The sequence below is a fragment of the Oryctolagus cuniculus genome, chromosome X (genome assembly GCF_051225735.1).
Source record: "Oryctolagus cuniculus isolate XC-2025 breed Fujian yellow rabbit chromosome X, ASM5122573v1, whole genome shotgun sequence".
NCBI lineage: Eukaryota > Metazoa > Chordata > Mammalia > Lagomorpha > Leporidae > Oryctolagus > Oryctolagus cuniculus.
The window spans coordinates 37,241,939-37,254,046 of record NC_142888.1 but is presented as its reverse complement, the minus strand read 5'-3'; the positions used below and the strand labels follow the sequence as shown (position 1 = coordinate 37,254,046).

The 12,108-nt window shown below is 40.6% G+C and overlaps 1 protein-coding gene across 50 annotated transcripts in view; it reads left to right on the top strand.

Annotated features, from left to right (window-relative positions):
- The window catches only part of HUWE1 (HECT, UBA and WWE domain containing E3 ubiquitin protein ligase 1), a 142,696-nt gene that overhangs the window by 36,152 nt on the left and 94,436 nt on the right, over nucleotides 1-12,108 (top strand). For all 50 annotated transcript variants that reach the window (XM_089324739.1, XM_089324753.1, XM_089324748.1 and 47 more), the window contains 3 exons: nucleotides 1,669-1,767; nucleotides 2,421-2,627; nucleotides 3,632-3,784. In XM_089324739.1, coding sequence (XP_089180865.1) covers nucleotides 1,669-1,767; nucleotides 2,421-2,627; nucleotides 3,632-3,784 — 459 coding nt within the window. The remainder of the gene's footprint in view (nucleotides 1-1,668; nucleotides 1,768-2,420; nucleotides 2,628-3,631; nucleotides 3,785-12,108) is intronic.

The window sequence follows — 12,108 nt, the reverse complement described above, 5'->3', positions numbered from 1 at the left end:
CAAGGATGCATGTGGTGCCCCAAAAAGAGAATCACAATTAAGAACTCTAGAAGTTTTAGCCATACTGTGTATGTTTTTTTAAAGCTCTTGTTATAGTCCACATTGTGTTTTAGATGCCGAAAATAAAATTCCCACAGTTTGAGTCTCAACTGCTGTATTGCTGTATACATAAGTGGCATTAGTTCATTTTGTAGAAAAGAATACTGAGATTCAAAGAGTTAGCTTATCGACAACCTAATTCCAAAGTCTGCGCCTCTCAATATTTAAGCTGTTGTTATGTGAGATAAGTTCTTCACGTATGTGGCAGACATTTGAGTTTCCTGTCTCTAAGGTAGCTATTCTGTTTCAGGCAAGAAACCTAAGTGATTGGACTTGCTCATGATCAGATACCTGACTAAACACAGCTCAAAAACGGAACCCAGATTTGTTTGGTTACAAATCTGGGCCCCTTCCCAGGGTACTGTTCTGTCTTTATAAAGTTAAAGTGTAGGGCCTGCTGTTGTAGTTCTGCAGGTTAAGCGGCTGCTTATGACACCAGTATCCCATATCAAAGTGCCAGGTTCGAGTCCTAGCTGCTGTACTTCCAATCCAGCTTCTTGTTAACGTGCCTGAGAAAGCAGATTATGACCTAGGTGCTTGAGTCTCTGCCACCTATGTGGGGGAACCAGATGGAGTTCCTGGCTCTTAGCTGATAGGGGCATTTGTGGAATGAAACAATGGATGAAAGCTCTGTCTCTCCCTCTCTCTGCCTTTCAAATAAATAAATATTTTTAAAGATTTATTTTATTTATTTGAAAGACAGAGAAACAGAGAGGTAGAGACAGAGAGAGAAGCCTTCCATCGCTGATTAACTCCCCAGATGGCCTCAACAGCCAGAGCTGCGCTGATCCAAAGCCAGGCACCAGGAGTTTCTGGGTCTCCCACGTGGGAGCAGGGGCCCAAGAACTTGGGCCATCTTCTACTGCTATCCCAGGCCATAGCAGAGAGCTGGATGGGAAGAGGAGCAGCTGAGACTAGAACCAGCACCCACTTTGGGATGCCAGTGCTTCAGGCCAGGGCTTTAACTCACTGCACCACAGCGTCATCCATTAACAGCACATTTCTGTCCCAGCTTGTATTTTCTTCCTCCCTTCTACTTTTGGATACTTTAAACTCTCAAACCTTTCCTTGTTACCTGGCAGACAAGCCCTTTCATCAGTAAGCAAAAATGTATGGAAATGGGAACCCCAAGAAGGAGTGAAGTCGTCCTAGTTTGACAAAGTTCAGAAGCTCTTTGCCTTCCCTCAGTTGGAGGGTTTAATGTTGGAGGAAAATGTAGCCAGTGCTGATCTTCACCTTTAGTTGGGATTTCACTGGTTGTATTTTTCTGATACAAATTGCTGTTAATGTTTAGCCTTTTCCCTTCGTTTCTGTTATTTGTAACCTTCCAAGAACTTTGCATGTATATAGGTTTATCAAGTTTTTAGCACAGATGGATTATTATGAAAGAAACATTTTCTCTTGGTTTCCAATGTAATCCTATGATAATGTGGCAAATCTCTGGTTTTCTTAAGTATTGTATTCTAGCATAAATTACATTACTGTGTGGGCTCAAGGGCCACTTTTCCCTTTCTCCCTCTCTCTGTCACATATTCCAAAACACCTTTTGTGTGTATTTGTTTTTCTCAGCCTGCAGACTGCAGAGCCTTAATAGACAAACTCAAAGTTTGTAATGATGAGCAACTCCTCTTGGAACTACAGCAGATCAAAACATGGAATATTGGAAAGGTATGTGAACTCATGCTTCCAGAAGATACGACTCACTTTACTAGTACGTCGTGCTGTGTGTTTTGATACAGAAATAGCAACACAATGGAGTAGTCACAGCACTTACCTAATAAGTAGGTAGCATATGCCTAGCACAGTTCTAAACCAGTGACCTTCAACCTGAATCGTTCCCAAGAAAATTTTCAAAGGGAAAACTTGTCTAGCCAAGGATTGCATAAGTGATAATAAAGAAGGTCAACCACAGAGTTCTTTTAGTTTGACAGTATGACTTTGAGATAGTCTACAGATTTTTACCTTTAGTTTAAAAGAATTTTCTTTAGGTAACTAAAAATGAACCCTTCTGATTAAATGAGTTCTTATAGGGTCAGTGCTTATCTTCGTAGATCTCAGCATGTAGCCAGAATTCTCCCTCTTGAACATTTATCATTAAGGTTTTGTTGTGTCTACTGGTGTTGACACGTTACTTTGAGATGTATACAAACGAACTCTCAGGTTCTTTTTAGCTCAGAATATGCTCTTTCTCATATGGGCAAAAAGTAGGAAGAGAATTTGACAAAGTGCCATACTCAGCAATTTCTCGTACGGAAGCTCAACTGCAAGGCATGCATACGGTGCTTTTCCCATATTCTGATATCCTCTTTTCCCCTCTGCAGTGCGAGTTATATCACTGGGTGGACCTGTTGGACCGCTTCGATGGAATTCTGGCAGATGCTGGACAGACAGTGGAGAACATGTCATGGATGCTCGTATGTGATAGACCGGAAAGAGAGCAACTGAAAATGCTTCTTTTGGCTGTGTTGAACTTCACAGCCCTGCTCATTGAATACAGCTTTTCTCGGCATCTGTACAGTTCCATAGAGGTAGGGGGAAGTTATAGCCCTATGTAGGCTGTTCTTAACTAGAATTGTTTATACCCACTCCTCCAAAAAAAAAGATTGTTATTTCTCTCTAATGTTTGCTTTCTTTCCTTTTCATTCTGAAGTTCTGGGCTTTTCTTTGTACAAACAATGGAAGATTGTTTCTTGTATTATAGATTTCATGCTTCTTAGGATTGATGGGAAGGTACTGTACTACCACCTTACCCTGAGTTTCAAGATTGAAGAAATGAATGAGAAATGTAATATATATTCTGAAGTATTCTAGGAAAGTTGCCAGAGTTAGTCTTCATCCCAGGTTGTTAGAGCAGTCTCAGATTACTTTTAAACTATTAGAAATAGTTTGGTTGCCTTAACACATTTACATACCTACCACTAGACTTAAGTTTTAGTATGCTGCTTTTCATTTTCTTCTTTACTCTTTCATACTCTCCCCCAAAATATACACGTTCTTCCCTTGGTATCTGTTGGGGGATTGATTTCAACATCCCCTATGGATACCTAAATTTGCAGATGCACAAATTTGTTAAAAATCAATCAGCAAATGCATTCTTTCATTATTTATAATACCTAATACAATATAAATGCTGTGTAAATACTTGTTAATCTATCTTATTTGAGGATTATGACAAGATAAAAGTCTGTATGTGTGACAGTACCTTAGTCCACTTGGAAGCTTAATGTGTTAGGTCACATTTGTCTCTTTTGTAATGTCTTCCTTCATGTGGGGACATTTATGTAATTTTAAGCTGCTATTTACATTTGCTTACATTTTTTACATTTATTGTACTTACCGGCTAGTTGCCAGATTGTAAGCTCCTTTTGGACCAGGTGACATGTTGTAGATTCTCATATTTAGAATTTTTTTGTATTGTGACCACTCAATAGCTTTGTCAGTGTTACCAAATACATTGTTACATTGCTCTTTTAAGTTTCCAAGGCCAGAGTGTCCCTGGTACCATGAACTTTGTTCCCTTTTGTCCCTGTAGCATTTGACAACTTTATTGGCGTCCTCTGATATGCAAGTGGTGCTGGCTGTCCTTAACCTTCTGTATGTATTTAGCAAAAGATCAAACTATATCACACGTCTGGGATCTGACAAGAGGACCCCACTGCTAACACGGCTGCAACATTTGGCAGAGGTGAGTATTTGGTGAAGAGGAGAAGGGAACAAATACTGGAGCATATATTTCCTTTCACGGGTGCTTCTTAAAGTCAGAATGGGTTAGAATCCCCAAGTTAACTTTGCTGGCCTAAGGGAATGGAAATATTGGGGCTCACTTTTCTAAGTTGAAAGAAACCTAAGTAGTGAATTTTAAAGAACTCAAGCAGAAGCACTTTGTTTGAAAGCTTCTTTGTTTGCAGCTTCTCTTCTGCAAAGAAAATTCAAAATCAGATCCTGTGTGACAGAGAAGCATAGTATAATAAAATCAAGTGGATTTGATTCCTGGCCCCATGTTGCTTATTAGCTCTGATATCAGTTTTTCTATCTGGGATTTAATATATCTAACCTCAAGGTGGTTTTCAAACAAAGTATGATGTAGGATACTTAAGAGTTTGTGATGATAATGATTATAATTGAAGGCAAAAGGCTTCATATTAAAGATCAGCTCTACAAAGCCATGTGCAATATTCCTAGAAGCTTATTGGTTATACATACTCCAGTTTGAGGGATAACCATTGCTGGAAAATATTTTTGGAGTAAAACTAACGCAGGCATTTTAGAGTCTAACAGAATGGTTATCTCCAAAATAACAGAACTCGAGTTTCAGGCTAGTCATGGTTTCCATGATTACTGAAAAATCATATTTTTAATTTTTTAAAAGATTTATCTTTTTTTATTTGAAAGGCAGAGTTACTTAGATCTTCCATCTGCTGGTTTACTCCCCAAATGGCTGCAATGACCAGAGCTGGGCCAGACTGAAGCCAGGAGCTTCTTCTGGATCTTGCGCATAGGTGCAGGGGCCCAAACTCTTGGGCAATTCACCACTGCTTTCCCAGGTGCATTAAACAGGGAACTGGATAGAAAGTGGAGCAGCTGGGACTTGAACTGGTGCCCATTTGGGATGCCAGCGCTGTAGGCAGTGGTTTAACCCGCTATACCACAGCACCATCCCTGGAAAATCATTTTTATGTGACTTTTGTGTTTGTATAGCATGTATTGTGAAAATTCTAGGGCATACAGGAAAGTATAGAGAAAATCCATCAGTTACCTATAATTCATCAGAGTGTGTATTTTTTTTAAGATTTATGTATTTATTTGAAAGAATTATAGAGAGAGAAGGAGAGGCAGAGAGAGAGGGAGAGGTCTTTCATCTGCTGGTTCACCCCCCAATTGGTTGCAGTGGTAGGAGCTGCGCCCATCCAAAGCCAGGAGCCAGGAGCTTCTTCTGGGTCTCCCATCGGGGTGCAGGGGCCCAAGGACTTGGGCCATCTTCTACTGCTTTCCCAGGTCACAGCAGAGAGCTGGATGGGAAGTGGAGCAGCTAGGACACAAACGAGTGCCCATATGGGATGCCAGCACCGCAGGTGGCAGCTTTATCAGCCATGCCATAACACCAGCCCCAGAATGTGTATTTCTTAACATATTGTAAATATGTCCTCATTATATTTGAAAAAACACAAGGCAGTTCAAAATCAGATTCCAAGTAGCAAGAGGAAAAACAAGCCATATCTCAGTAGATAAAGCATCTGATAAAGTTCTGCTTGTTAGCACAATAAGTGATACAAACTCTAATGAAGCCAGGAAAGGAAAATTCTAAATTTATAAATTATGTACCAAAAGTTGTAAATGGAGAAGCTGAAGCATTTCTGTTGAATTCAGAAGTAAGGCAGAACCCACCTGGTGTTGGAGTGCAGCAGGTTAACTTGCCACCTGGAATGCCCGCATCCCATGTCGGAGTGCCCGGGATCAAGTCCCACCTTTGTTTCCAATCCAGCTTCCTGCTAATGCACCTTGGAGCCAGCAGATGATGACCCAAGTACTCAAGTTCCTGCCACTTACAGGGGACACTCAGATGGAATTCCTAACTTCTGGCTTTGGCCTGGCCCAACCCCAGGAGTAAACCAGATGATGGAAGATCTCTTTCTCTCTCTGTGTCTCTTCTCTCTCCTTGTCACTTTTCCTTTTCAAATAAATAAATAAATCTCTGTTTTCAAAAAGTCACACAAGGATGCTGGGAATTAGTTTGGTGTTTTAATTTGCACCAGAGAACATAAGCTATATAGTAAGAGAAAGGAAAGAAAGAATGCATATTGAAGAGAAAATGTGTTATTTTCGTGAGGACACAATGTAAAATTATTAAAAATATTAAAGTACTGTGTAAAAGATTAGTGTATGTATGAGTGATAACCAGTTAGAAAATGATTGGAGCAAAGAGCATAGTTTACAGTATGAATAAATAGAGTACCCATAAAATAAGCTATATTGGGTAAAACCATAAGAGAAGACAAAACAGGGGTTATACTGTGATTCAGTTGTGGGGAAGGTATTCATAAAATCCATAAAGCCACACCTATGGATAAAATTTCAAATTTTAGAGTCCTATGTTGTGGTGTGGCAGGTTAAGCCACTGCTTAAAATGCAGGCTGGTTTGAATCCTGGCTGCTTCTGTTCCAGCTTCCTGCTAATGCACGTGGGAAAGCAACGGAAGATGGCCCAAGTGCTTTGGCCCCTGTCACCCATGTGGGAGATCAGGATAGTGTTCCTGGCTCTTGGCTTTGGCCTGGCTATTGTGACCATTTGGGGAGTGAAACAGCTGTTGGAAATTCTCTCTTTCTCTTGCTCTGCCTTTCAAAAAATGAATAATCTTGTAAAAATTTAAATTTTATAATAAAAATCTTTTAATAACACTAGCTCAATGCTGTTCCTTAGGCACTTACACTGGAATGTAAATCAATACGCCTTCACTGAGAAAAAAATGTCAATTGTACTAAATAGTGTAGTTGCTACTGTAGTGAAATAACAGTCTGGTGCAAACTCATTTGTCATGGACCAGTACTTTGAAACAGTTGGTGGAATAGCAGCTGGTCAACAGAATTAAATAGCATTGCCAAAGACAAAAGTTATCAGACTCACAATAGATTGAGAGATGTTTAGCAATGTTTTAAAGCTGACATGGGTCTGTTAATACAGAACATCCAAAGAACTTCTTAAAATCAACAAGAATAAACAAACAGTTTTGGTAGGCAATTGATAAAATAAGACATTTGGCACATGAGCAGGTACCCAAACTCAACAATTAAAGTAAAGAAACAAGATAGAGCTTTGTAAACATCAAATTAGCAGAAATTAGAAAACTATATAATGGTGATTGTTGGCAGCATGTGAAGCTATAGGAACCCTTCTGTATGTTTGATGGTGTAGACTGGTACTTTTGGGCCTGTACCTAAAAGATTGATGAAGATAGCTTCACATCATTCCATAAAGGTGATGGCTTATTGAACCTTTTTTAAAATATGATTTATTTGGGGCCAGTGTTGCACAGTAAAGCCACTACCTGCAATGCCAGCATCCCACATGGGTACCTGTTTGAGTCTTGTCTGCTCTAATTCCCATCCAGTTCCCTGTTAATGTGCCTGGGAAAGAGCAGATATGGCCCAAATGCTTGGTCCCCTGCACCTTCGTGGGAGACCCAGATGATGCTCTTGAAGATGTATTTTATTTATTTCAAAGGCAGAGCCTCAGAAAGGAGAGATCTTCCATCTGGTTGGTTCATTCCCCCAAATGGCTGCTATACCAGGGCTGGGCAAGGCCATAGCTGAGGGCCTGGAGCTCCATCTGGGTCTTCCACATGGGTGGCATATTAACAGGGAGCTGAATCAGAAACAGAGCAGTCAGGACTCAAATAAGTGGGGCAACTTAACCCTCCATAGTGCTATTTCCTGTTTTTTGCTTTTTTGGTTTTTATAAAGGCAGAGTGTCAGAATAAGAGATCTTCCATCCACTGGTTCAGTCCCCAAATGGCTACAACAGCCAAATGTGGGCCCAACTGATTCCAGAATGCCTTCCTGTTTTCTTATGTGGGTAGCAGGTCTTCCTAGGCACATTAGCAGGGAGCTGGATCAGAAGTAGAAGAGCTAGTACTTGAACTGGCACTCAGACAATGCCAGTGTCACAAGCAGCAGCTTAACCCACTGGGCCACAACCTTGGCTCTTCATTAGACCTACTTCTGTCAGCAAGTCAAATTAATCTCAATTTCTGCATCTGTAAATTGGAAATTATATCTGCCTCATACTTTGTAGAATTATAAAACTCGTAGGTTTAATGCCAATCATGTAGGAAGTACATAATAGAAGCTATCATTGATACATAAACTACAAATAATTCTTTTATATTTACTTTTCAGTTTTTACATAGATTATTTTCTTTTTTTTTTAGATTTATTTATTTGAAAGAGCTACAGAGAGATGTAGAGACAGAGAAAGAGAGGTCCTCCATCCGCTGGTTCATTCCCCAAATGGCCACAATGGCTGGAGCTGTGCTGATCCAAAGCCAGGAGCCAGGAGCTTCCTCTGGGTCTCCCATGCGGGTGCAGGGGCCCAAGGACTTGGACCTCTTCCACTGCTTTCCCTGGCCAGAGCAGAGAGCTGGATCTGAAGAGGAGCAGCCGGGACTAGAATTGGCGCCCGTATAGGGTGGCGGTGCTCCAGGCAAGGGATTTAACCCACTGTGCTACTGTGCCAGTCCCTACATAGATTATTTTCAAATAATTTTGTATTATTTTTATAATCAGAAATACTGTCGTGATTTTTAATAGTCTTTTTCCCCTTGGCTCACCTCCCCATAACCTTAAATGAATTCTTCTGGGGCATCACCACAGCTCACTAGATTAATCCTCCGCCTTGCGGCGCCAGCACACCGGGTTCTAGTCCCGTTGGGGCGCCAGATTCTGTCCCGGTTGCCCCTCTTCCAGGAAGGCCAGCTCTCTGCTATGGCCCAGGAGTGCAGTGGAGGATGGCCCACCTTGGACCCTGCACCTGCATGGGAGACCAAGAGAAGCACCTGGCTCCTGGCTTCAGATCAGTGCAGTGCACTGGCTGAGTTCGCCGGCCGCAGTGGCCATTGGGGGGTGAACCAACAGAAAAGGAAGACCTTCCACTCTGCCTGTTCAAAAAAAAAAGAATTCTTTTGTATGTATTTTTGTCCTGTTTATGTTGATCTATTAGAGGTATTTTTGTCACTGAATTTTTTGTCCTGTTTTTAAATTTAATACCTTGTTTAATAAATATCACCTGTGGGATCGGTGCTGTGGTGTAGTGGGTAGAGCTGCTGCCTGCAGTGCTAGCATCCTATATGGGTAGTGGTTCGAGTCCCGGCTGCTCCACTTCCTGTCCAACTCTTTGTTATGTCCCAAGTGCTTGGGCCCCTGCACCCATGTGGGAGACCTGAAAAAAACTCCTGGCTCCTGGCTTTGGATTGGCCCAGCTCTGGCCATTGCAGCCATTTGGAGAGTGAACCAGTGGATGGAAGACCTCTCTCTCTCTCTGCCTCTGCCTTTCAAGTAAATAAATAAATCTCAAAAAAAAAAAAAAACTTATGTTAGCTATAACTCACTTTTAAGTGGTAGCTGTTAAAAGAATGGCTTACAGATGAATAAAATATGCTGAATAAAGTACCATAATTTATTTACTTAAACTGTGTGTTCATATATTTTACTTCTTTTTCTATTGCTTTTTTTCTACTATAAAAGCCATATTAGGGATATTAATCACTGGTTGTTTAAATTCTTTTGCCTAAATATTTATGTATGTTTTGTGTTTTTGTACATGGTATTTTCAAAACTATTTAATTGATAAGTTTAGGGAAAAGATTGACTATCATATTTGGGTCTTAGTGAAAAGTTAATTTTGTGCATGATTTCTTTTTGTAGTTTTTTTAATGATTCAGTAAACTTGGCAATGTGGGCTGTTTGTCAATGTAAGTAGTGATTAATGAACTACAAATTTTGTGGAAAGTTCTCCAGGAACATGTATCATAAAAGCCACTAGGCTGACCTATATGAATGTCAAGTAATCTGGTTCTTAAACTTGTCTTGGTGGTGGCAAAACACACTTTTCCTTCATAATAAAAAATGCATGTATCGGGCTCTAAATTGGCCTTTCTCGTCCCCACCCCTACATTTTTGATTCTGGGGGCTTGATAAGTTTGCATTGCTAAGAAATTCTCTAGTAATCCTAATAATACTAATACAACAAGAACCATTGGTCTTATCCATCCTATCAGGTAAAGTTAGAAAATTTTACCATTTTCTTATAAATCCATCTCAAAGAACATCAGACATTTAACTCAGTCTTTAGCAGATTCCATCTAGTAAAGTGGTGTTATATATGCTTCTCTGACATGATTGCTATAACATTTATTGGATGTCTGCTTAGGTGTCAGGGTCGTATGGTAATACTTTAGGTAGGGGAGTACAATGAGGGAGTCATGTATATGATTTTTAGGCAAAGCCTGTGGGCTGTTTCCCCTGATAAAGTGTGAAATGTAATTATCTGCTCTTCCTTATGGGCTTTTGGGGTTGCTTCACCATGGTTGTTATTCTGTCCATCCTATAATATAGCTGGCTTGTGCGTCTTCACCCAAATAGTTCAGTTCACTCAAAAGTTCATGGCCTAACCCTGTTGTAGATGTAGGATGAAAAGTTTTTTTCTTTAACCATCTAACTTAGTCGTTGAGAAAATATGTTGTAGGTGCATAATGATAAAAAGGGCAAAACTACTATAGCTATTCTGAATAGTACAGACTTAATAAGCCTTGAATCTTAAACATCCCGTCTGATCACCAGTTTGAGTCCTGGCTTCAGTTCCCATCCAGCTCCCTGCTAATGTGACTGGAAAAGCATGGGACAATAGCCTAAGTCCTTGGGCCCCTGTACCCCCATGGGAGACCTGGATGGAATTCTAGGCTCATGGCTTTGGCCTAGCCCAGCCCCAGCAGTTGTGGCCCTTTGGGAAGTGAACCAACATATGGAGGGTCTTCTCTCTCCCCCCTACTTCCTGTCCTCTTCTCTCTTCCCTCTCTTCCTGCAACCCCAACTGTACTTTTCAAATAAAGTTCATATTTTTAAAGATTTGAAAGATTTCTTTATAGATTTGACTTGGTGGCAGAACAAACTTTTCTTCCTAATGAAAGCAAGTGTTCAGTATTTTAAATATTCAGGAATGTACAGAAGAAAATTTAGTACATTCATGTATCTGCTTATTTTGATATATTTTCATGGTCTATTTTGTGCATATTTCTTTACATATGGTTCCTGCTTCATCTGCTTAATGTTCTAGCATCAGTGCTTTGCCATATGCCTTACATAATTTTGCAAGAAACATTTCTTTATGTGTAATATAATGGTACTATCTCTTAAATGTAGCAGCCTTATAAAATTTCACGAATTGTGTTTGGGTTGGCATGGTTTTTAAGGGTTCCAGGTTATCAGAAGTTTCTAATTAGAGGTGTTTTTCTGAATGAGTGATTGAATGATTTTAAAGAGAAGTATCTTTCAGCCACTGGTTTGCTCTTGAAATAGCTGCAACAACAGCCAGTTCTGGGTCATATTGAAGCCAGTAACTCCATCCAAATGTCCTACATGGTAGCGGAGGCCCAACTACTTGAACCACCACCCACTGCCTTCCCAGATGCATTATCTGGAAGCTTAGTAGCTGGTGCTTGATCAAACTGGCATTCCAGTATGGGAATCTGCTGCACCACAACTCCAGCTCCTGGTGCTTGATTTTTAGATCACAAAAGTTGACAAGAAAGAGGTTGTGACAGCAATAGAAGTAGTCTAACATAAATAGCTGGGACAACAGAGGAAAGAAAGTGGAAATATGCAAATGTATAGTCTTTCAAGCTTTTTATGCCTTGTCAATTCAGATATTTGCTTTGATTTGGCTGTCTCTTCTATGTAGCATCAAACGTTTATACAGGGTACTTCAAAAAGTTAATGGAAAAGTGAGATTAAAAGGTAAGTTTAGGGGCAGATGTTTGGCACACGACTTAAAATACTGCTTGGAACACCTAGATCCTGTATCGGAGTGCCTGATTCATGCAGGTTCTGACTACTTCCGATTCCAGCTTCCTGCCAGTGTGCACCATGGGAGGCAACAGGTGATGGCTCAAGTACTGGCTCCTGGCTTTGGTCTGGCCCAGCTCTAACTGGGCATTTGGGAGTGAACCAGCAGGTGGAAGATTGCTTTGTTTGTCTGTCTCTCAAGTAAATAAAACAAAATTTATTTTATTAAAGATATTTTAGTATAAAGCAGTTTTTTTGTGTGGGTTTTTTTTTTTTTTTTTTGACAGGTAGAGTGGACAGTGAGAGAGAGAGACAGAGAGAAAGGTCTTCCTTTGCCATTGGTTCACCCTCCAATGGCCGCCGTGGCCGGCGTGCTGCGGCCGGCGCACTGCGCTGATCCGATGGCAGGAGCCAGGTGCTTCTCCTGGTCTCCCATGGGGTGCAGGGCGTAAGTACT